The sequence below is a fragment of the Aythya marila genome (assembly GCF_965140915.1).
Source record: "Aythya marila genome assembly, chromosome: 2".
NCBI classification, from domain to species: Eukaryota; Metazoa; Chordata; class Aves; order Anseriformes; family Anatidae; genus Aythya; species Aythya marila.
In genome coordinates this window covers 103243842-103269669 of record NC_139043.1, presented here as the reverse complement: position 1 = coordinate 103269669, position 25828 = coordinate 103243842, and the positions used below count along the sequence as shown (strand labels likewise).

The 25828-nt window shown below is 38.8% G+C and overlaps 1 protein-coding gene across 2 annotated transcripts; it reads left to right on the top strand.

Moving 5' to 3' along the window:
- The first annotated feature begins 7511 nt into the window (after positions 1–7511).
- Positions 7512–22167, top strand: NAPG (NSF attachment protein gamma). 2 transcript variants are annotated; one of them, XM_082753333.1, is made up of 12 exons: positions 7512–7652; positions 8984–9051; positions 10151–10235; positions 10816–10833; positions 11416–11446; positions 12991–13100; positions 13211–13277; positions 13977–14047; positions 15233–15311; positions 16040–16119; positions 17590–17719; positions 18802–22167. In XM_082753333.1, the coding sequence occupies exons 1-12, from the start codon at positions 7597–7599 to the stop codon at positions 18949–18951; spliced, it is 945 nt and encodes a 314-aa protein (XP_082609459.1). In that variant the 5' UTR covers positions 7512–7596; the 3' UTR covers positions 18952–22167. The 2 variants fall into 2 exon arrangements, with proteins under 2 accessions (XP_082609459.1, XP_082609460.1); XM_082753334.1 differs by lacking the exon at positions 7512–7652 and having other exon boundaries at positions 9039–9051; positions 10806–10833.
- Positions 22168–25828: the final 3661 nt, after the last annotated feature.

The following is a 25828-nucleotide window of genomic DNA, read 5'->3' as shown; positions in this document are numbered from 1 at the left end:
ATTTTTCTGTCTCAAGCGTGAATGGTGTAAGGCACTTAGAAATCATTGCAGATGAAAGGGAAGTGAAATTATCTTATTTAGAAGGAATGCTATCCAGAAGAAACTTCAATTGCTTGGGCCTGAATTCTCACTGAAACCAAAGGCAGGTATCTTACTGACGTGAAGAAAGAGGCTTTAATCTATCCTGGCTCGTTTACTCCTGAAGGAGCGTGAAAGAGACGCATGTCCTTGTATGTGAAGAGGAGGTGAAGGAACAGCTAGTGCAAGGAACATACAAATCCATTGTGCCAAACCAGTAGGTGGTTGGCTCTGAGCTGGGAGACTGCACCAGAGTCACAGAATTATCTATGTTGGAAGAGACCTCCAAGATCACGGAGTCCAACCTCTGACCTAACACTAACAAGTCTTCCACTAAACCATATCATTAAGCTCTATATCTAAACATATTTCAAAGACACCCAGAGATGGAGACTCAACCACTTCCCTGGGCAACCTATTCCAATGCCTCACAACCCTTTTGGTAAATAAGTTCTTCCTAACATCCAACCCAAACCTCCCGTGGCACAACTTTAGCCCATTTCTCCTTGTCCTGTCATCAGGCACATGGGAAAATAGACCAACCCCCACCTCGCTACAGCCTCCTTTAAGGTACCTGTAGAGTGCAATAAGGTTGCCCCTGAGCCTTCTCTTTTCCAGGCTGAACAAGCCCAGCTCCCTCAGCTGCTCCTTGTAAGACTTGTTCTCCAGACCCCTCACCAGCTTCATTGCTCTTCTGTGGACTTGCTCAAGCACCTCGATGTCCTACCGGCTGCAGGGGAACTTCTGTTCAGTGCCTGGAGCACCTCCTGCCCTCCTCCTGCACTGACCTTGGGGTCTGCAAGACTAGTGGCTTCTGTTATACAGGTGTGGTACTGAAATACCAGACAGCAAGTAATTTCACAGAGGCTGTTTGGAAAGCCTCTGTCAGCAAGGATCGCAGATCCTTGAGCAAGATCCAGAGCAAGATCGCAGATAGTCTCAGTGCAGCCTCAGAATAATCCCTGATCATTCTTTTTGAGAGGTTTACTGGAAGAGAAATACAAACTCTGGTAGAAGAATAGCATGACATGCCTAATGTCTGCCTACACTTTAATAGATTTTTTTTCTCCTGGAATGAAATTAATGAAAATCCTTAAATACAGAAAACTAGGGCTGAGGCTAGTGGTAATGCCTATTATGAACACTTTACAACCTGTTTCAACAAGTTTTTCAAAGGTTTATAATGACCGGCGATCAGTGCATGTCAAAGAGTGAATCTAGATGAAGAAGCCTATTGAAATCTTCTTAGAGCTTTTAGTAATATTCATTCACACAGAGGGGCTGGAGAGGTTTGATTTTTTTTTTTTTTTTTTATAAGGGATGGAAATTTCAGACACTTCAGTGGCTTGAGGGAGATTTTCTCTAGTCCACAGACAATTCTGAAGAAGCTTTTATTACCTTTGTCTAGGGTCTAACACCTAACCTACAGACATAGTCTTTGTAGGAGATTAGGGACTCTGTAGACCACTCAAGCAAAAGGAATGCTGTTATCAAGTTGCTCGATATTTTTAAAAATAATCTCAACACTATATCTGAGAATAAGAATCACCAGCATTAACAGAGCTAAATGAACTGAAAAGTTTATTTTTTGCTTCTGGTGTTTATACTGACAACAATAGAGCTACACTTCTCAGTCAGGCTGTTCACAAGCTGACTTCAATACCCTAGGAAGCCTTTAACAGCATACACATGTGATGCCAGCCACATAATTTTTGATAATCGGATCATTTAAAAAAGACTCTTGTAAAAGTGCACAGTTTAGCATGTTGCAGACGCATACTGCAGCAGCATGATAACAGCGTATGTATGTAACAATTCAGAGTGGGAAAATTGGCTCAGAAAATAATAGGCTCTGATACTGTTATCTAACCAATGGTGTCATGAGGTAGGATGTTCAGATATATGACCAAAGTGATTAATCTCAGAAAGCATTTTATGCTGAGGAATATAATACTGTATGTTTGAGGAATGTGGCAGATAATTGCGCCATGCTATCATGTGGAACAAAACCTAGCAACTGGTGATGCATGCTATGAAAATGAACTTAATTAAGGAGATCATTAGCAGTGCCTCTGTTGGCATCACAATACTAATATATCTCACTCATTGCTCAAAAGAGGAGAACACTGTACAGCAGTTTCTACCCCAGATTGCATTACTGATTCAAAAGCAATCAGTTAGGATGCAGCTACACGTGCTCTTCTGAAGCAGGCTGTTGTGGGCTAACACTAGCAGGCAGGTAACCCCACACACCAGTTTGCTCCCCTCTCCCAGGGGGATGGGGAAGAGAATCAGAAAGGTAAAAATGAGAAGACTCACAGGTCGAGGCAGTATAACAGGTAGAGCAAAAGTTGTGCACACAAGCAAAGCAAAACAGGAACTCATTCACTGCTTCCCATCAGCACGCAGATGTTTAGCCACTTCCAGGAAAGCAGAACGTATGCATTACATTGTCTTGGGAAAACAAATGCCACCCCCCTGAAGGACCCTCTCTTTCTTCTTTCCCCCAGTTTTTGTTGCTGAGCACGATGCCACATGGTGTGGGAGATCCCTTTGGCCAGCCTGGGCCAGCTGTCCTGGCTGTGTCCCCCCCCAGCCTGTTTGGTGGTGGGGCAGTGTGAGAAACAAGAGAGTTCTTGACTCAAGCACTGCTCAGCAACAACTGAAACATCGGTGTGTTACCAATACTGTTTGGGTCACAAATCTAAAACAGCACTACACCAATTACTGTGAAGATAATTAGCCATATCACAGCCAAAACCAGTACATAATGAAAATGATGTTGACAAAAACTAAGCTAAAAGCAAGGAATCTCTTATCACTCCTCTGTAAATCTTGCTTAAGGAATGCAAGGCTATGCAGTGAACAGAAGTAATTAAAAGCCTGGACAGACTTATTGATTTTATTGGATGTTGGCGATCAGGCCATCGGAGAAGAAACTCCCAGGTTTTTGTTTCCTCACTTTCTTCTTTATGGATACAGAGTAGAAGCTGGCATCTGGAAGAACCATTCGGCATGCACTTTGGCATACATCCTGTAGAAAAGTCAAAAAAGCTAATCATGCTTTCAAAACTAATGAAAACTGTTGTTTTCCAGCCCCTGTTCCAGGATCTATTTCAAACGTTGTTTCAGTGACAGACTGAAGGATACATGTTCATGTCTAGTTATGAATGCCACTGGATTTGGGGAACAATGATACATTTCAAACTTTATTTTCAATGTTACTTTCAGCGAGGCACTGAGTGAGGACTTTGCATCTTGTGGAGAAGTTGCTGCTAAGCAATGAAAGAGCCATCAAGAGCCATTAACACTGGATGGATCCAAAGAGAGGAAAGAAGAGTGAGAGGCTTTCCACCAGGAGAGTCTGATGTGTGAGCCCTCTGTGGAGAACACTTCCGAAAGAAGGGGAGAGGAGAGAAAGGGGAGAGATTTCCAGAGGTTCTGGAGTGGGAATGCTGGAGCAGAAAAGTTGTCGTGTCTTTAGCAATGTACATACTCTCCGCTGAAGAAGTTACTTCATCACCAGAAAAAGAAGCTAAAGCACATGTTTAGCATGTAGTACTTAAATTGGCTTAAATAATTCCTGCCCTGATTTTATATTCCTGACTCCCTCTTTGTGCAAATGTGACCACTTGGTAAATCAGATGAGGGAACAGAGCCAACTAAGAAATGACCTCGACAAAAAAGTTTGAATTTTTTCAGGGAGAGACTACACAAATATTTGGGTTGGAACAATGCAGGGTAGCAGTGGTGGCTATGAATACTCTTGAATAATGATTACCAGGAGATAATGAAGCTAGTACTGACACCAAAAGAAATATACACCAAACTATGCTGTAAAAGTAGATAAAAGGGTCTCCATACCCTTTAAAAATGCTGACCAAACTGACTTAGATTGACAAGGGCTTGAGTATAAACCTATTATTTTGCAGCAGGGTTCCTTATCTCCATCTTTTTTTTCTAAAGCCAGATCAGTTCTCCCATACAGATTATAGCACGGCTATACAGGAAACTACCAGCACATGTGAAAAGGCAGCACAACACAAAAATGGAATTTAGTGTATCACCAGCAACAACTGGGGTGTAGCACAGCAGGTGCAGTCAGGAATGTGTTTTCCATGGATTTGCATCATTGTATGTGGAAGTAAAAACCTTGTTTCCCAAGAAAATTATACAATAGATACAATTGCATTCCATTTATCAGTTAATACCCCCTTTAACTTCTGAGGACACTCACCACATGCTACTAAACTTGACAGCACTAGAAACAAAAACCAAAAAAATAGAAACTCTTTGCAGATAATACAAAGATAAACACAGTGGATAGAACTCAGTCACGGTGCCACTGAAGGACAACTGTAGAGTAACCTCTACACTTGCTAGGTATAGGAAGACATTATGAATGCTTCACACTGGGATGCCTTACAAGACACCAGAACGCCCTTTTCTACTCTCATATTTAAAAAACTGGAAAGCCCATTTGACATTACCTCCTTCCTCCAGCTGGGAAATTTATAATCTCTACTGTGTTGGTTCTCTGCTATCTGATAAAAGGTGTGCTCACACTATAGTCTTCTGTTATTTAATGAATGATGATCAGCAGGGAGAAACAAATCTACAGACAATCAGTATTTTGCTGCCCTAAAAGCTACTTCTTTGCTTTCTGCCATATCCATTAAGACAGGAACTAGTAATGTCTCACAGACCAACGAATTCTATAGAAATAACTCTGAGGACAGGAAAAGAAAAGGTACTGGAGCACTGAGGTGCTGGCATGTGGATGGAGTGATCGCAGAATACATTATTTTGTATGTAACACATTATTTTGTATGTAACAGGCCCAAAATGTGTCAGAGGCAATTGTTCATTAGACCACTAGTGTTAGTCGCAGTCTGCCTGTGAGGAAGAATATGCAGATCCCTCTCCTTCATCACAGGCAATTTCCTCAGCATGGTACCGTAGCTGTTGTTACTGTAGTTATGACTTAAATTCAGACACTAATAAATCACAATGTACAACTTTCCATGTCCTGCTGCCAAATGAGGGTGTCAGACAGTGCTGGGAAATCCAGATCTAGGAAAACTGAAATTCACCTTCCAGATCCAGTGGAGCAAAGATAGGATTGAGCAGCTGATTTAAAATACAGCTCACTGCACTCGGTGCTGACTTTCTGAACAAGCATGTGATGTATTAACAGCAAAGAAAAGTTAGAGTTAATTGGGAAACATTTAATTGTGGTCAACTTGATAGTCTCTTACAAGTAACAACAGCTCTCTAAGAGCAGCCCAGACTCTCCTCAAGCTGGGGCTGTGGATGCACGCAGCCATTGCGGTGGTAGATGCTGTCCCCAGCTGCCTGCCTCCAGCCTCTTGTCAGACGTTAGACCCCACAAATACACAGGTGTTTTTTAACCCATTTCAGAAAAACAAACAAACAAACAAACAAAAACCGCCTGTGTTAATATACAGCTTGTTTTTGATAGCATGCCTTTTTTTGGTATGGTGTACCTGAGGAAGTGTTTAGATGAGAGAGAGAAACCCTCTGCAAGGTGCAGTGACAAAATCTGAGGATTGGCTACTGATCAATGGCTTCTACTGGTACAGCTATTTGCAGAGTTCACACGTGGAATGTAAATAAAACGTAGAAAATTATATTTACAAAAGCTTGTCATTCTGAATGCTATCACTGTAAAAAATTGTCACATTGTACCTGGGTACTTTTAAATACCAAAGTCCAGTTCACAGGCAGGCAACAGATGCTGTGATATGATCCTTCCCAGATGCAGAATCTCTGGAGGTTCCATGTCTACAAAATAAAAGCTACCCAGGAATATCCTATTTCATTTAATACTACTCTTGGAAACTTGTCGTCTGGTCATTCCAGTATAAAGTGTAACCAGACAGTGCACATGTGTAGTCTCACAAGGAAGTGAACGGCTCTTTATATTAAAGGGAAAACAGCAGGCCAGAAACACTACCTCAAACAAACAAAACCAGGTCACTCACTGGGATCTTCAGCAGTGCTCTGCGAGATTATTCTGCCTGTTAATGCATCAGGCCTATAACTGCATTTTCACAGCTGTATTATAAAGACACTGCAGCGAGGTTATAGTGCCAGATTTATCCTGGCTGGGAAAAGCAAGACAGACACAATGAGACAGGATTCTGACCGATCACCCAGTATATTTTACGTGCTACCAGTGAGCACTTGCCACCTTCTTGCATATGCATTGTGCAGGACTGCCTATTTCCTCCCAGTACTCTCATGAACACTCTGTCCTGCTTTAGAAAGTTAAAAACAAAACAAAACTCTTATTTATATATATATATATATTATTCCTACTTTGTTCTAGGATACAGAATAATAGTATGAATAGGGGGGATTTTCCACCATCTGCTATAGATAGCCTCTCAAGTGTAACCAAAGTTAGAAAATTAAATTTCCATGTCATCAGGGGAGTGTGGGAGATGGTAAAAGAGGGAAAAGCAATTTAGAACCATGAGTTATATGAGTTATGCCTATGTAGCATAAACCAAACCATGTCAATACTGCTTTTTTTTTTTTTTTTTTTTTTTTTTTTTTTTTTTTTTCTTTTCCCCCCAGCTAAGGTAGAAGAAATCACAAAGCTCTGATTTCTATCAGCAACATGGACTTTGAATGACTCCTGCGGTCTGATAAAGTTTTGCAAATTTAAGCAGTTTTTCACTTTGCTTTCTGCTCTCATGTTGATAACTATTTATCTTCTTTAGATTACTGAGAGGCAATACCGACATCCAAGTCTGGAGAATAAACACCTTTCTGGATCCATCCACTGATCTCCTGTTACTTAACGTTTCACATCAGGGAATAGAGAGTGGAAGAAATTGAAAGTACGAGTGGTAATGCAGACTCCAGCACTTTCAGTTACTGAGTGTGTAGGTAGGTAATTTGTTGTAACAGCTTGTGTTAGAAGGGTTGTCGTGCCCAACCACCACTCATTTCTTCTGCTTTACATTTCTGCACCACCTGGACCAGGGGGCAGCCTCCTACAAAGACCAAAGGAGCGAGTATGAAAAGGCCTCTGGAAGCTTGTTGCAGAGCAGGGAGCGTGATCCTTTCCAGCCTTTTGCCTGCGAGTTGCGCGTTTCTACCAGAAACCATCACAATTTGAACACTGAGGGAAACACACGCTCATTTTTGAGGGAAACACTGCCCTCATTTTTATTTTCTGAAAAGCTTCCAACGGCTTCGGCCAGGTTAGGGCTGGGACCTCGGGCAGGAAGGGGGACCCTCCAGCTCCCTGAGGCCGCTACCCCAAGCCTCACAGCGCCGCCGTCAAGCGCCACCAACCGCCATAACAGCCACAACGGCCCGCCCCGGCGGCGGCGCATGCGCGGTGTGGCGGCGAAGGAGGGCCCTGCCCTGCCCTGCCCTGCCCCTCCCCTCCCCTCTCCCCTCCCCTCCCGTCGGGTCCCGTGGCGGCGCCGTGAGCCGTGCTGCGGCCCGTAGCGGCAGGCAGAGAGGCCGGCCGGCCGCGAGATGGCGGCGCAGAAGATCAACGAGGCCCTGGAGCACATCGCCAAGGCGGAGAAATAGTGAGCGGGCGGCAGAGGGGCGGCGGGGTGGCCGGGCGCCTGGCGGCTCGGCCCGGCTGCCAGGTCTACCCGGCTGTTGTGGCTCGGAGGGGGCGCCGCGGGGCGCGCTGCTCGCCCCCGCGCCTCGGGGCTGCTGCCGGCCGGGCGGCGCGGCTCCCCTTCCTCACCCCCGGGCCGCTGAAGGGGCGGCTTGGGAGTTGTAGTTCTGGCGGCCGCCCTGCGCGGAGCGGAGCCCCAGGGGAGGACTACGTCTCCCATCATGCCCCTGGCGGAGCGGCTGGGGGGGGGGGTGGTCTCGCGGGGCGACGTGACCTGGGGGGGGGGGGGTGTTTGACATGGCGGCCGGGGCAGGGGCTGGTTGTGGGGGATAAAGCAGTGCCAAAATCAAGGGTCAAAAGTAGTGGTAGCAGAGAGACCGCCTTGCAATAACAAATGTGCACCAAATATTCTTTTCAAATTATCTGATGAAAAATGCCTTTCAGTGGAATTCGTTTTAAGCATATCTCGGAAAGCATCTGACATAAAGCACACTAAATTCATGAACTGTGTACAGGTTAAAGGCTCGCATATGCTAGCTAAATGGGTTTGAGATTCTTTTTTGTGATAAGAATAATACAAAGTGAAAGCTTGCTTTGGATTTGTGTGCTGTGGTTTTCATCCAAGTAGGATTACAAAACCAATATCTGGTCCATATACAATGTTTTTTCCATGTTGAACATCTATTCTGTCTGAAGTGTCAGTCTACAATAGATGCAAAAATGAACTTATAAGTATATATAATTATATATACTTATATATATAAATATATATTCTAATAAGGAAATCATAGTATTGGGATCAGCATTGCCTGATGACTTGCCTCACTTTCCAATGTATAGTTTTTCCTCACATGTATATGTGTGCAGCACCAATTAAGTGTCATGAGCTGTTGTGGACGTATTAATGACAAATCCATGAGGCTTTGTGTTTGTGTTGGGAGGTAAATTATTTCATTTGTGTATGGAATGGAGAGGCTGACAGCTCTCAATTAGAAGTATTTTTTTGTTTGTTAACTTCCTACTGCTGAGGAGCTGGGCTTGAGGTGACTCTCTGGGGATCAATTTAGAAGCACGTTAGGACAGGGCATATAACTCAGGAGATAATTGCAGTGCTTTGAGCAATGCCAAACAGTGTTGGCGTTTATTTTTGCAGTTGGGATGCCACTGTATTGGCACAAGGGTAGTCACTCCTTTTCAGAGGTCGTCTGAAGTTCTAAATATGTATTAAATGCTGGAAAGGTAAAATATAAAAATATTAGTAATTGTTAATAAGCCTTTCTTCTTGTATTTTAGTCTGAAAACTGGATTCTTAAAGTGGAAACCAGATTATGACAGTGCAGCTACCGAATATGGGAAGGCAGGTATGTGTGACCGTAAATATGGACACATACTTTATGGTTTCAAAATACTCTTTAAGCTTAAACTCTGATAATAGTTTACATATTTTCAGTATGTTACTCTATACGTAAAACTGTCGTAAAGACTAAAGTAAGAAGAAGGAAGATTCCGAGTAGCACTGTAAAATAAATTTTGAATTGTACTTGGAGGTCTAGACCAGTTGCAAAATATTTTTTTTTTCTTCTTAAGCTTACAACATCTACCTTGGATATTATTATGTGTCACAAAAATAAAGCTTTCCTCCTTCCACTTGTCCGCCCCCAAATCGTATGACCTTCCCAGCAAATATTCTAGCTGTTCTTCAGTCTTCGCTTTTTCGTCTTTTGAAGTATGTCTTGACTAAGACTGTCTCAGTAAGGTAGTGACATTGACAGTTTTTTTTAGTTACAGTAAGATCTCTTTCCTCCTTCTTTTCTGCAGCAAATGTCAAACCAAACATAAAATTCTTACTAGATGATTTTTTTAAACATTTTTTTTTCTTTCTTTCTGAAAGTAGGCATTTCTACTTACTCATTTAAGCCTGAATTAAAAAAAAAATGGAGGAGCAATTAAAGCTCTTACGAATTGGAATTTACTTCAAGTCCTGCTTCAATATCCTATCTATCTAATGGAGATACAAATACATATTTGTGCCCTGAAGTGGTTTTGTTGAGGAAGTTGTTATTGGTTTGTTTTGTTGATGATATACTTCTATCGCTGCCCTGCTGACTTTGTATAATCTCTACTGATTAAACCTATATATACACGTGCATTTCTGTAGTTTTACAATTAAAATGCAGAGTGAGTGAGTTTGTAAATCCATCTGACTGGATTATGTATAACATAGGGTACAGTGATGTTGTGCAAGTGTTGTTGATAATAAATGTATTCAATGAAAAATAAGTGACTAATGAAGCAAGGAGGACTGTCGTGGGATTTTTTTAATTTTTTTTTACAATTTAGCAAGCCCTTCAATTTATCTAAAGAGTCTGTTTATATCTTTAGGTGATTAAATACAAGAGCAGAAGTGATGAAAAAAAAAACACACAGGCAAACTGTAAATAAAAACTTTATTTCTTGCAGCCGTTGCTTTTAAGAATGCCAAGCAGTATGACCAGGCAAGGGAAGCCTGTTTGCGAGAAGCTGAAGCACATGAAAACAATAAAGCGTATCTTTTCATTGTTTTTCTTTTTTCAAGAAGCTGACTGTTTGCTACTTAGAATGGGGTAATGGGTGTTGGTAGAAAACGTTTTTAATATATTTGTTCATTTCATCAATCTAAGAAGGTTCTCTTCTGGAAGAATATTCCTGCATGCTAAAAACTCTTTTGTTTAGCGAATCTATGTTGTTTTAAATAGTATTTGGCATGATAAGGTGCTGACCAGTGCCTGAGATGCCTAGGTACTACTTTGGAAATTAATATATAAATATTTTTAATTTCCTACAAACAGATGATATGAATTAAATTGAACTGACATTATTACAATGCTCATGACAGTATTTAGTAACCAGGAACGTGTTTTTAAATACTTTTTACAACTTTACATGTGTGATTATACTGTAGTATGTTGCATTTATTTTGTCCTTAGGTGCATTTATTTTTGATACCTTGCCTACAAACCGAACAGGTTTTATTTGCATTTATGGGAGATCTTTGTTTGAAACAAGTTGTATAAGATTTTGTACACAATCTTTCTTCATTATAATTTTATGGATTTTGTCCTTGACTTTGGCAATGTTACTTCCAGGCTTTTCCATGCTGCCAAGTAAGTACAGGTGCACCCACTAATCTGAAACAAGTTTTCTGATTTACGGTACAAGCATGAGCTATCATTTTGATCTCACTGTAGTAAATGGCATGGTTCAAGTGATTTCACCATTTCAAAATCAGTTTAATGAAAGCACAGGCTAGGAAGGCCTGAAAACCTGCACTGGCTATCTGAAGAAATAAGGATTTCACAATCCACAATAGCTTTTGATACCAAGTACTTTTTCTTACGTTAAATTTTTTATAAGCTAGAAATTCTGCACTGTTGAGCTTACAATGAAATTTAATTAAAGAATGCTTCAAAGCAAGCAGGTAATGACAATTGAAATATTACCTGTGGGTCATATCATGAGAATAGATTTTTACTGGGGAGATCGGAAGGTGTGGTTGGAATACTTTATTTGTGGAAGATAATCTTACACATGTATTGTCTCATTACATAACTTAAAGCACTTGAAACATCTTCTAATTATTAAATATTAACAGTGAAGTGGTAGCTCATGCAGGTTAGCATTTGCTGCATACTTACAGCTTGTTGAAATACACCATATCTAACTAAATTGTAAATTTTTCTCTGCAGAGCTTATGAACAAGCTGGCATGATGCTAAAGGTATTTTCATTTACTAGTTCTTAATAAAAAGTACTCTTTTATAGTGAGTAGATAGTTTTATCTCACCCAACCATTTTAAAGATAGATGCAAGCAAATTGCATGTTACAGTGCAAGACTGTTGACTTACAGTCCCCACCAATACTGTCAAGTAGTTAGGGAACATGCATTTTTAATTGGAAACAGTTTTTTGGTTTCCTTTTGTAGAAAGAAAGGTGAGGGCCTCATGTCAAAGGGTGACTGAAGACTGATGCTTCTGCTCTAAACTACCAGAAATTCTTGCCTTAAATGGGGAAGCACCTAATTGCCACTTGGATGAGCAGTAGATTGAAGTAAGAGAAATAAAAGCTCATATTCTAGCGCTGTTACAACTTCTGTACAGTTGACCAAATACTGATTTTACTGATGATATCGGTAAAAGGACAATCCTGAAAAGAGGGGTAGTAGAATCAGGTTATCTCATGGGAACAAGGTGATGTGGATCTCTTTGTTTGAAAGTAATATGTAAGTGTCTGGTAGAATTTGGAAGCTGTGGAATGAGAAGGCAGTCTTGTTTTGCCTGTTTGCTCCATCGTTACTTGTATAATGGGGCAGTGGAATAGCATTTTTGCTTGAAATACATCATTTGTGAAAGAAAAGTATTTCTACTTACTTGGCATAGGGTAATATATATGTCATGTAATTCTTAAATGCATGTTTTCTAAATATATATCTAAATATATTAATTTAAATATAAATATTAAATTATAAAATTATATTAAAAATTAAATATATTAGTTGTTATCCATTACCTCAGCCATACTGCATGCATATGGTCTTTCAGTGAGTTTTGGGTGAGATCTCCAAACATGACAGGTTATGGTAAGCCTTCTAATAATTAGTATTCACTGCTGTAATCTGATTGTTCATGAGAATCCTGCTTGTGACCTTTTGTATGGGTGTGTAGTAGTGAGTCAATAGTTTTATAGATGACTAGGTGATATCATTTGGGCATCACTAAATCAGTGCATATTAAGTTTGGTACCTAGAAGCGAATTTGGGGTTTGTATTCAATCTTCAAATCTATTCAAGACTGTAAATACAAATTAGAATCTTAGTCTGATGCTCAAATCCAATCTGACAGGAAGGTCAGTGTTTGTGTGGACTGCTGCTTAGATGCTCTCTAGCTGCTTGTTGAGTCAGATTTTTAAAATGGAAAGATTGAATTAAAAGATTCAGAGTGAGAAAATTTAGTTTTAAGTTGGACTGAAACCTGCAGAGGGAGCGACTTTTTAGTTTGACTCTACGTGGCTGTGAAAACCCTCCCTGCTATGTGTCCCCCTCTCTATGGTTATTCAGTGAATTTGTTGAACTCTATTAAACTTGTTCTTCACACATATGTGGCAGTGCAGAAGGTGCGTTTCTGTACTGCTGCATATTTTGTCACTTTTTTTTATTAGCTGAAACCTCTAAATATATAATTGTGTTACAGTTTGTTTTGCTTTGTTTCATTTGCTTCATAGGCACAGCTCCTGACGGCAGTCTCCCTCTAACTGTTTCTTTGCAGGAGATGCAGAGACTCCCTGAAGCTGTCCAGCTAATTGAGAAAGCCAGTATGATGTACCTGGAGAATGGGACACCAGATACAGCAGCAATTGCACTGGAACGGGCTGGAAAGTAAGCTTGTGGTATTGGTAGATAGAATACATGTGGGGCACAAGTATCTCTTTGGTTGCTTCCCTTTTTGATGCTTTCATCTGAAGAGAAATTACTTATGTTTGTCGCAGGTTAATAGAAAATGTGAGCCCAGAGAAGGCTGTACAGCTCTATCAGCAAGCAGCATCCGTGTTTGAAGTAAGCTTTACTTTTTTCTTTTTTTTTTTATTTTCACCAGCAAAGAATTTTCCAGTCCCAGAAAGTAAACTGACTTGGATGAATTGCTGTTTAGGATCAGCTGTGAAGCTAAGAAAATGCCTAAGGGTGGCCTCTAAATTATTTTTCCCTCCTTTCACATCAGTGGTTGAGTAATGAAGCTGAAGGGTTTTAGTGCTGTACAGAAAGAGATTATAAAAGTGAGGGGTCATTTCTTTTCTCAGTTTGGGACTTGATGAAATCTGACTGCTGTATGTTGTTGTTTTCTGCCTCTTGTTGGTCTGTCCAGAGCTCAGGGAATAAGGCTTCCTTCCGTTTAGTCCTGGAATCTAAAACAGTTTGAAATTCTTGAAGGCACAGAACGAAGAGTTTGCTTAAAGCTCCACCAATCCCATAAGCCTTTTCATTACCGTCTTTGGCATATTTCTCTATAGGTGGTTGTTATATGACTCTAGATTAGCAAGTCTGCGTTGACATTGCTGTGCTTTCTAGATACATACAGGACCTGGCTGTAGGACTTGGTCACACCAATACTCCTCGTGTTTCACTTGAGTTTGGGAACTGCTGGTATAGCAGATTGGTTGTTTATTGGTTAAAGACAACATATTTAGTTTAAGGTCTTTTAGTCTTAATCCTATGCAATGGAATATGAACGTGTTATTTCTTTTTGGTCTTTTCTAGAATGAAGAACGTTTACGGCAAGCATTAGAAATGTTAGGGAAGGCTTCAAGACTTCTAGTCCGAGGTCGCAGGTATAGATTTATAACTATTTCTCCTTAAATGCAGTTGAATCTTTAACAGTGTTTTTTTTTTTTTTTTTTTTTTTTCTGTTCAAACTTAAATGCAGTTTTTGTGGAATCTAAGACTACCATGTTCATCCAGGAGCCACATGTTCTGGTAGAGGAGAACGTGACTTACAAGGCTTTGTTTCCTTTGTGTTTATTGAGTAGCTATAAAGGACCTACATCAGTTTTCACTAATTGCAGAACTACTTTTGGAAATTTTTTCTTCCAGCACTAATTTGTAGCAAGTGTTTGGAAATATTTTACCTCTGTCTAATATAAAACAGGGAAATTAAGTTATGAAACTGAGGAGAGAAATCTGTTGGCAGTGTTCTGATTCTGGACTTCTGAGAAGTGTGTGTCTTCGTTTCTCAAAGGCAATTTATTTTAAGTGCTTATTACTGGCACCAAACTTGAGCTGCAGTTCGGCTTAGACTTGCTTCACTGAAACGTACGGTTTCTTTGTCTGCATCTGTGTTTCTGGCTACTTTTAAGAAGCTTTATTTTGTTGTGTAATTGTGGTCAGAAAAATAAATTTATAGATTAGTGTCAAAATCTTTCTGTGAAAGAGCAAGTTAGCATAGCTGCAGAACATCTGAAACATGGTTGCTCTGCTACTTTATAGTTAATGTGCTATCATTCATTTGTAGAAATTTAATATAGTAGTTAAAAGGAGTATTCAAACTGGAAACCAGCTACTATGTTTTTTCATCGTTTGTTGGCATCAGATGTACTGATTGCTTATAGTAACATTATGACAGAGAAATCTGATAGAGGAAATCACGAGGCATTCATCTTGTATAATCTTGTGAAAAGTGAGGTTTTGTCTGAATACCAGAGGTGTTCTTGGCTTGCATGCATGCGAAAAGTATTGTTGACTATATGTATTTATATATATGTATATAAATATTTATATTAATATGTATATATACGTTTATATACATATATATATACACACACACACACACATATGTATAGATATATACATACTCTTAATAAGACCTGCTGCTGATTTTAGTTCTTTTGCTTTTTATTGAGGAAAGCTTTGTGGGTGTATTAGTTAAACAGCTCAAAATGAGCCTCGGGTTTATTATGCTTGTTTCCTGGTACTGATACTCATAACTGAGTGGTGGTTTTTTGTTTGTTTGTTTTTAGATTAGATGAGGCTGCATTGTCTCTTCAAAAGGAAAAAAGTATTTATAAGGAAATTGAAAATTATCCAACATGCTATAAGGTAAAAATCTAAATTACAATTTCTGATGGTGCATTTTTTTCTGGGCAACTGACATAAGCTAATGGCTGAATTCTGTCTGACAACATATACCTCTTGATTCAGGGATATCTTTCTTGTTAAAAATAAGAATGTGTGGTTGTTCATTCTTCCCTCACCTTTGTATTTTTCACCACTGTAATGTTTTGAAGATAGGATTCTATTACCTATGGGAGCTATAGTGATTTATGGATGGGCCTTCAAATTGATTTGAACAAGACCAATTTTCTGTTTTGGAAGCTGAATTAATTTATTTTGAAACAGGAAGGGAGAGAAGGAGAATCATGAACATATTCTTACTGTATTTTTAATAGGATTGTCTTCTGGTCTGTGTTTAGCTTGATTTTATTTCTTCAGCATTCTTAGTAGAAATATTTGATTTTGGTTCTAAATAAGAATTTGTGATAGTTTGTTTTGGGTTTGCATTCAGCATGACCTGTATGACGAACCACAAAAAGAAAAACATTATCTCGTTTTGTGCAAGAGTTCATTATAACATTAGAGGAGATAACCTATTTTATACCAGCTGATGGCTTACTACTCTTTCGTGATGTTTTTGTTCCAGTATATTAGAATCATTGAAGACTCAAAGTGATCTTTTCACACTGAATATTAGCAGTCCATTATCTTTTTCATATTTTACTGTTTTTTTATTCTAAAGAAAAATTTGTTTCTTGTTTTTTGTTGTTTAGAAAACTATTGCTCAAGTCCTAGTTCATCTTCACAGGAATGATTATGTTGCTGCAGAAAGATGTGTGAGGGAAAGCTATAGGTAAGTCCGCTTCACGTATTATAATTTTAAGCTGAATATTTCATTGATGGTGATTCTTTCTTATGAAAGAGCAAGGGAAACACTCTCTGTCAATAAGTTTTAAACCTTTAAGTCTACCGGCTTACAGTACAATAACATTCTCTATTAGATAGCCACCTATCAGGAATATTTTTTTGCTCTTAACAGGTTCAGCAGTAATTGCCATTGTGGTATTTGTGTTAGTGAATATACAATAAATACTTATGTACAACAGGTGAAATGAGATTAAAATTTGAAGTTTATTTTCAGTTTTTCCTTGTTAAAAGCTGAGCAGAATACTGTTACGGCCAGACTTCTTGCCTTACTGATAGCCTTTGGCATGTCTCTTTTTCAAACAGAACAAGGATGGATTACCTATTTGTAAATTCATATTCAGGATTAAAAATGTGGATTTCTGAATGTCCTTAACAGATTTTTTTTTTTCAGAATCTTTTTGCCATGTCATGTGTTGAGGCCCTTAAAAAGTTGAAATTGTAATTTTTCATTACCACATTTTGTTATTTTGAGGATGAAAATGTTTAACAAAGCCTCAAAATGCTCAGTAGCAGCATCCATGTACAATCAATAAACCTGTCTAGTATGGTGATTAGACTGAGGGAAAGATTCATCTAAAGGTTTTTGTTGAAGAAAGACTTGTAGCATGTGCGTTACTACATTTCTGGTTCTATTGCTGCAGAATATCTTGCCCTTGTCATGCCTTAAAAGAAGAAAAGCAAGATTTCTCCTTTTCACATTTTTTTTAATAATTGATTGAACTGAAAGATAAATTAGAAAGTAGGAACTAGTCCAGTTCCAGAATACAATGAAATGAAGCAAGTATTCTTTATATACCCAGGAGAAAATTGTGATGTCAAAATTTGGATTAGTGTTTTACCATAAACCTCAGAGGCTTTCCTACAGCTCTCCATTTCAGCCTTCATTTGGACTTCAGTAATAAAATACTGAAAAAACGTGGTTTTACTTAACTATATGTTTCAAGTGAAATGACGTGAACATATATGTAAGTTGAATAGTTATTGTATTTTTAGAAATAAGCTGTTAAGATCCGTCTTTAAACATCTTGGCCATATTTTCTGTCTTCAATTTGTATGTTATGAAGAAACTTGTTACAATTTTTTTCTGTACGTAAAATGGAAGAAGACTTAATTGACTAGTCATGAAAAATGAAAAAATTCTAATCTCTTTTTGACTTGGCTGTGATTGCAGTCTAATTCTCAGCAAACTAATACTGCTGAAAGTTGAAGTTTATGGATATGATCCATGTACATAGAGAAGTCAACATTAGACGGTTTGATGGAGTAAGTAGTGCATCAGATTCTCATTCAGTTCCCAGCTCGTCTGCGTATTTATCAGCAGTATTTAAAGATAGAATAGGTGAGCATCAAATAGATTGCTGGAATGTCCTAAATATGAACTCTTAATTTCCTTCAGTATACCAGGATTTAATGGAAGCGAAGACTGTGCAGCACTAGAGCAGCTTTTAGAAGGGTATGACCAGCAAGATCAGGATCAAGTTTCAGAAGTCTGTAACTTGCCACTCTTCAAATACATGGACAATGATGTAAGTGGGTATAGGTCTTAAATTTTGTTTGTTTGTTTTTATAATCCTTTTTGCATATTTAGTTTGAGAGAAATTTTCGTCTAATAGAGGAAAATAAGGTAAGCAAGGTCCATAAATTTATTGTGACTTGCTCTGTCATCCTACCTTGCGCCTGCAAAATTATTTTTTTTTACTTTTTTTTTTGACTTCGCTGCCTGCCCCTGTGAGTTCCCACACTGCTCTGTGCTGAATGGTGGGAAGACTTAGATGAAAGAGCAATTTATTATCAATATGCGGAGTCTGTTTAAAGAGTTGTCCAAAATGCAGTTCGCTTTTCATTAATTTATTTTCATTAGTTATGGGGCTAGAACACTTTGCTAAAGGTTTATCTCAGAAGTATCATGTTGCTGCCTGCATAACCATTACAGAATGAATGTGATGTCTACAGGATGGCCTTGTTGGATGCTTTTTCAGCCCTTATTCTATAGAGAATTGGTAATTTGGGAAATATTTTTTTTCACTTTAAGAAAGTAGTCCATACTGTGTTTTTTTTTTTTTTTCTTCTTTTAAATTGTAATTTGTAGGCAGAAGGTATAAAGATAGGAAAGCCGTAACATACCAAACTTTGTAACAGTATCAACTAATATTACTTTATTACTATGCTGCATAGTAAAAACCAAGGTACTAATTATACGGAAAAACACTTGTGAGACTTAAATGAACCATAACTGGATAATGTGTGCGGAGGTGCACACTGAAATTGTTTATGGTGTTTCTGTTTTTTTTTTTTTTTTTTTTTTTTTTTTTTTTTTCCTCCTGAAAAGCTTGAACAGCTGAAGCTGTAGAATCCAAGGTCAGGTAGGATGGGGCTTTGAGCAAACTTGTGTAGCAGAAGGTGTCCCTGCCCATGGCCTGTGGCAGGGAGGTTGGAACTAGATGATCTTAAGGTCCCTTCCCAACCCAAACCATTCTATGATGATTATATAATCATTGGCAAAATTATTGTAGAATACACATTATTGATACAGTCAATTCTGCACAGTGTAATTTAACAAGACTATTTTGTGATAGTAAAGAAAGTAAACTTACCTTTTTCTTATCAGTATGCCAAGCTTGGTCTTACCTTGGTGGTTCCAGGAGGTGGGATCAAGAAGAAATCTCCAAACACTGCACAAGACAAAACAAGAGGACCAGCCACGGTGGGCTCTCATGCTGATGAGGAAGAGGATGAATATTCTGGTGGACTGTGCTAGCTGCAGATATACGTTGTCTTAAATATATAACTTGTTTGTGATGTTGAGCATATCCAAAGGTACCAGATTTACCAGAGCTTCATTGCAATTGTGATACAGGAATGCTAATATTAGCTTGGCAGCTTTTGGGTACAAAAAAAAAAGGAGAAAGAGCTTGATTGTACCTTTCATCTTGAAACACCTTTGGATTTCATTTCTTACCTCGTAGGAACTTCTTCAGGGCCCTGCCTGCAGTTTATGGGGAAAAAAAACGAGGGAATTTTTTACTAAAAGCACAGCTTAAAAGGAAACCAAAACTCTGAAGAGATGCACTGGGGTTAGGGAGAGTGGCACAAAATTTGAAATGCTGGATTTCAGTACCTGACACTTTTTTGTCCCCAATAATATGTTTGTGATTGTTACTGAGTTAAATGTTAAGGTCATTAAATGAACATCGTCTGGATGTTCATCTCCTGTTTAACATTGTTTAAGGAACACCATGGCACGGAGGGATTTTCCACTAGAGTAATCACAAGGGGGAACATTCAGTTTATTTTAACATGTTTTTAACCTCACTGTGGAATATTATTTTGGTATCTTATTCTTTGCAAGGAATATCCATGTGGTTGTAGAAAACACTAAGCCAGCTACTGTGGAGAAGTTTTGCAAGGTTAAAGACATAGATATGCACATCTTTAATCTTATATTGACCTGAAATCTTTTGAAATATGTGAGTGCATAGTGTTTGTATGCATACAATTGAATGCATACCTTGGGAAGGGAAGGAGTGGACAACCTTTCTAGCACTGTTTCCATTTGCCATAATGGAAATATGCTACTGTTTCCATGCATGCCATAATTAAAAACTAAAATGAAGGTAGCAGTTAATGTGTGTTAAATATAAAGCTCAGGAGACAGTGTTTAGCAAAACTTAGGTGGAATGTTTCAGTGATAAGATTGAGCTTCGGAGTTTTTCAGATGTTCACTTCCTAATCAATACTCTAGTCTGCAAAGACGTTTCATTTCTTTTGTATTTTCAAAGCATAGAACAGCTATCTCTTACAAATGGCATTTTTCAAACTAGCTCAAATCCAAAATAACCAAATTTTAAAGCATCTTCTTCACTTCTATTTGATTACAAGTTGTCATGTCTTTCACAAGCTTCTTTAGTGTCTAAATTAATGTGACCATTCTATGCTTAAAAGTTGACAACCCTAGAAGACGAATCTGTGGTCTGTTTTTTCAGACCCTAATCAAGATCTGCACTAAAGTGATGTCCAAAGTTCAATAAGCAGTAGACCAAAAGCATAGTGTTAAGTGTCAATACAGTTTCTGCCACATTAAGGAATTGAATGGCTTCAAGAATACCAAGTGTGTCAGATGTAATTGTGATTAAGGTAGACTTTGAGGGCTAATGTTCACTATTCTTGGGGTGGATAGCACTGCGTAGCATAGCAATGGATGCACAAACTACACCACAATTGTAGGCAGGACTGCTGTAAAAGTGATGTTATTCAATTTAATAGATGTTCAGAAAAAGTTTTTTTCTTTTTATTATGTAATAATCTCTGATTTCAAAGCTGTTTGAGAGCTTTTTAAAGCTGTTTAAACCTGTTGTTCTGTACTGTCTGATAAATAATTTCCCTCTATTATTAAGGATGTACGTAAAAGTTTTTGTACTTCTAAAAAAAATAGCCTAAATGAAATTTTAGGAAGTGAGTTGCTTTTCTCTCAGAATGATTACTAATATACATGAAAGATGTTTCTTGAAGACTTTCCTGTAACTCTTCTTTCTTCACCACTGAGGAAACTGAGGTGAGGTGTTCGACCTTCTGCCTTCTGGATTTGTTCATGAAGGTCACCATGCACTTTTTTACGGGGAGTTTTTATTATTATTTTTCAAGCACATTAAGAAGCACTGGGAACACTAAGTAATTATCCCTGCTTTTCCCTGCTTCCATTTCTGAAATTACTTTTGGTGAATGGTCCCAGGGAGTGTACTACTTTGTGTGTGCAAACAGTATATACTGAGAAGAAGACATGCAAGCAGAAAAGAACTTGATAAAATTGGTTCATTAGGATGCTTTTTGTGTTGGAAAAAAAAAAAAAAAAGCAAGGCTGTCTCTTACCCACTCCTTCAGCTTTTTTTCTTTTTACCTTGTGCCAAGTATGGAAAATCTGGGGGCAAAAGTAACTCATGCTAAACACATTAAGCTGCCATTGAATTTAAAGGGGTTTCTCTGAATCTTAGGAACAGAATCTTAATCTTTGATTGCAATGTTGCTGTAAAGACCAAATCTGCAGAAATCGAAGTGTCTGAAAATAAGATGGTCTATTTTATATAACTTATTCTCCTATTTTAGGCAATGAAAGTGTGATAGGAATGTTATCTGCCTTTTAGCAAATGTTTAACTATAGAATATGCTGTCTGTATGTTATGTATAAGTGTTTGTTTCTATCTTTCAAAGCAATTTGCACACTTCTGTAAATATCATTTAAGTGATTTAAAGTGAAAAATACACCATTTTCAGCAAGGAAGTTTCCAAAACTAATGCTGGCTGTAAGAAAATTAAAATTAAACTTGCATGAAGACTGAGCAATGATCAGTGTAATGTATATGAAATTAGATGATTTCTAAATTATCTGTAACTTAAGACTGAGTATGCCCAAGTGCAGTGTGAAATCTGTGCTTTATTTGTTCCTTTCCCAAATCTGTGATGTATTAGATTATGAAGTGTGTTTGTAACAGCTCTACAGATGCTGCCTCTGAGAAGAGGCTGTGTTTCACCAACATGAAAAATAAAACCTGAAACTAACGCACTTGTGCTAGCTTTCCCTGTTGTTGATCAGGTCCTACTTAGCACTGCCATTTGAGAATGAATGTTGTTTTTTTTTTTTTTTTTTTAATCTCAAACAGATTTCATGTGACCATTTGTCTGTGATTCTGTTTGCCAGGCGTTGGGGGTATATTATGTGATCAAGGACCTGAGTCTGGGGAACTTGCTGGCTTGGCTTTGGGTATTGCAAGTCAGTGGTGTCCAGTCTTTGCAGTTTGTTCATTTGGCATTTCCTTACCACCCATTTAATTTTATACGTTCCTCTATTTTATTTTATTGTAAAATTTTATTTGTTTCTCTAACTGACCTTTTGGTAACTTTCTGCTGGCTTTCATTATCAAGGAAATGACATTTATTAGGCATTTCTGTCCACTCAGAATAAAAATTATGTATGTGTTTCGCCTCTGTGCTGATATGTAGCATCTTGGTTGATGGCACTTCACTTCTTAAAGGTTTGTATTCAGAAAACATTGTTATGGTGGGCGATTGTCAGACTGGAATTTGTCATCTTTAACAAAGAGAAAGAGAGAAGTAATTCTCCCAAGTTCTCAGACTTTTAGCTAGGCATAGTAATTAATGGTTTAGCAAAATGATTGTCTTTGTAGTGATGGAGGAGGACATGGAGATCATTAGATCTTCAAAGATAAAGCGCTTGTCTCCACATTTGGGCTGGTTGAATGTATAGCAAACTCTTGAAGTCTTCTGGAAGAATACATCAATGTGCTCCAAGATTTACCTGAGTATTCTGAAATCCAGAACGGATGGGGAACATTGATGGAAGCAGCACAGACATGAAAAAGTCCCTGCATCAAACTGTGCTTGAGTATTGATATTGACTGTAACTGAGGTATTATGTGTGCCTCAGGACTCTGAGAGGCTAAAAGAGGTGCCTGGACCAAAATGACAGGGTCAATTAAATGTGGAGGATATCCTGGCCACAATAACTTGAACGTTAATTTTCAACAAAGAACTGTTTTGGAAAGGTGTAAGAAGAGCACATAGAAGTGACATAAATGGCTATTTAAGTTACAGATTTTTGCTGGTTTAAAACCAAGACTTGGAAGTGTGGTAAATGGGAAGGTAAGGTTAGTTTGGTTTTAGAATGATTCATTCTTTACCTATGGCATTTTAGTTGTACGTTGAAGTGTCGCTGTTGGATATTTAAGCAATTCTATGGATACTTGGAGTTTTTTCTTCTCAAGTGTAGTTTGTAATTTTTTCCTGTTTATGGTAGTTAGGTAGTATTTAGATTACTGTCAATGCAGTTTGTGCATCTTGGTCTGTGTTAGTGTTTGAGCTATTGTTAGCTCTGTGCAGGAAATAAATAGCGGAGGGAAAGTGAAACAGTTCCAATCAGTGGTGTGTCAGTTAACGTTAGCTACATCAGTGCGCTCATAAATAATTCATGTAAGCTGGATGCATGAGTGTCTGTGACAAAAATAAAAAAAAATTCTGTGTAGGTAAGCTGTTTCCATTGAGGTTTTTGGAAAATGGGAATTTGTTGGTGGGATTCCTTTGCCACAGCAGTTATTGCAAAGTGGCAGACCCTGAAACCTGGATGAGTAAGTGACCATTATCACTGTAGCAAGTGGGTAAGGCATATATTTTTCAACAAAATGTTGTGGTATGTTCTTGTGAAGAATGGGTAGTACTGCATCTATGCAATGTGAAGATGTGTTTCTTGTACAAATAAATGAAGAAGGTAGCACAGTACTTCCAGAAGCATGAGGTTAACCTGAAAATTGTGTGGGAGAATGTCTTCCTGAGCCCTTTTTAATATGGAATGACAACAAAGCACGGATCTTTACACAGTTTAACGATGTGGGCTCTGTAACTCTTAGGAGACTTCATCATTACTGACAAATCACCTTTTCTACTGCATCCAAGTCAAAGCTGCTGGAATACTTGAAGGCTGAAGAATCTCTGGCACTGAAGTTCTCCAGCATGATGTGAGTCATTCCTTGGGTGCTGTGAATAAAGAGCTGTAAAGATAGTAAGAACTAAGCCTTTCTTGGGGAGAAAAAGAAAAAAGAAAAAAACCACCACCACACATGAAAACCACAAAAAAAAAAAAAAAAAAAAAAAAAGATTAAACCATTTAATCATCTAATTTTGTAATGATCAGAAAAGTTTCCTGAAAGTAGGAAATAGAAGGGACTCCTGCCCCCTCAGAAAAGCCAACTAGTGCTGGTAACAAAATTGGAGCAAGTAGATAAAGCTTTCCAGAGCAGAAGGGAACCACATAGGATCTGTGGTTATTTTAGTAGAGGCTGAGCAGGAATATCAAGCTGTAAGCTAATGGTCTTCAGAGGCCAGCCTCATCAGGTGTTGGGCTCGTTTTTCCTGTCTCTGTCACCCCGTACCTGTCAGAGACCTTCCAAAAAACACCCAGGTCTTTTTTTCAGATGTCAGCCTTGATTTCCAGTGGTGCAGCGGTGTGGCTGCCAGCTTGGGACAGCAGTGCGAAGCAGCTGTAAGTCTACATGGACATTGGAAGAAAAGATGGCTGTTGGTGCTCATCTGCTGAGACTAATGAGGATAGCAGTAATGAGCATGGCTGGGCTGTCATGAACATTGAAAGGGATACTGATGGGTACAGTATGACGTTGCAACCCCTTAGGGATACTCGACAGAAACGTTTGGATACTGGGGCGAAAAAAGTAGATCCTAGCATCTGTAAAATATAAATGGGTTACCATGACTTCCCTTGAATGTTTTGGATATGTACATGCATTTATGCACTTGTATTTTGCTTTATTGCTAAACTAGGCATAACCCGGAATGGGCTATTTTTCCCCAAAGCGTTATTACTTTGTTAGCGCTAGATGGTGCTGCAGAGCAGGCAAAGAGGTCTCTTTTGCAGCTAGAAATCGTCTAGGATAGTTTTAACATTAAAATACTTGCGGGTGGAGTATTGATTTGGTTAGAAACCACCGCCACACAGTGCAGCTTCTCAGCCCTTGCAACGCCTGCCTGGACGTCTGAGGATGCACAGTTGGTGCCACGCTTCTCTGCCCTCAGGCTGGGGGTAAAAATCCTTCGTGATATGATGGTTGCTGATGTACACGGGACAAGCACCATGTACAGCCTTGCTCTCATGCTGCTTTTGCCTCGTTGAAGCTTAGATAAATGCATTTATTTTTGTCTGTGATTTATACCATGATAAATGGGCCCTTCATGAGGTTCAAATCACAGGTGTGATGGATGTGTCCTTTCTCTCCCTTTCTCTGAGCATGGCTCTGGGAAATCAGGTCACAGAGAGCAGGGGGGAGAAGAGTACATAAAACAGGAGCCACTGCATGTTATGACTTGTTAATAGAGATTTTGAGCTCTCCTTGCAGCTGCAAATTTATACAAAGTTCAGTGTTAGGGACAGCAAGCAACAAGTTGAGGTGAGAAAAGCTGACTGAAAATAGGCAAAGGGAAGGACGTCAGTCATAATGCAGCAGCACGTTGGCTGATGGGAGAGAGGGATCCTGCTGTAATTTGCCAAAAGGACTAAGCTTCAAAAAAATGCCACTTTCTGATTTACTTGCAGGGGTGGGGAGGAAGGGATGGGACTGGTGTGACTGCTCTGTTCACACTGGGAAGAAGTTCTGCTGCCATGTGTGGTGTGAGGAAGCAGGGAAACAGACACGTTCTGGGATTTGTGTCCTTTTCCTGTCACTCACTCACTGAAGTTCAAGAATTAAAGGTAAAAACCTTACAGCAGGAGACGGGGATATTTTTGAATTTTTTACTTTTTTATGTGTGTGCAACTGACAAGTTTCTAGCCAGTGCTTTCTCTGCTGCACTGCTCAACAACTGTCCTGGAGTAATTGTGTTAGTAATAATATAGGAGAGAATTCATGAAGTGTAAAGACCTATGGTACCCCGTGTGTCTTACTGGTGCCAAATGTTTTATTTAACTGACCACCATCCAGTAATTTTCTGGCACCCGTCTTGTGTAAATGTATGAGTTTCCAAGCTGAATAGCTGGAGGAGGAACGAGGAGCTGCTCAGCTGTGCAGGAGCCCTGAGTACAGGCTGGTGTGTAAGGAGCGAGTGGTTAGAGCTGGGTA

Coding starts and splice junctions, on each gene's coding strand:
- NAPG (XM_082753333.1), top strand. CDS start 7,597: ATGGCGGCGCAGAAGATCAACGAGGCCCTGGAGCACATCGCCAAGGCG. Junction 9,052..10,150: donor TACCGAATATGGGAAGGCAG/GTATGTGTGACC, acceptor TATTTCTTGCAG/CCGTTGCTTTTAAGAATGCC. Junction 11,447..12,990: donor AAGCTGGCATGATGCTAAAG/GTATTTTCATTT, acceptor GTTTCTTTGCAG/GAGATGCAGAGACTCCCTGA.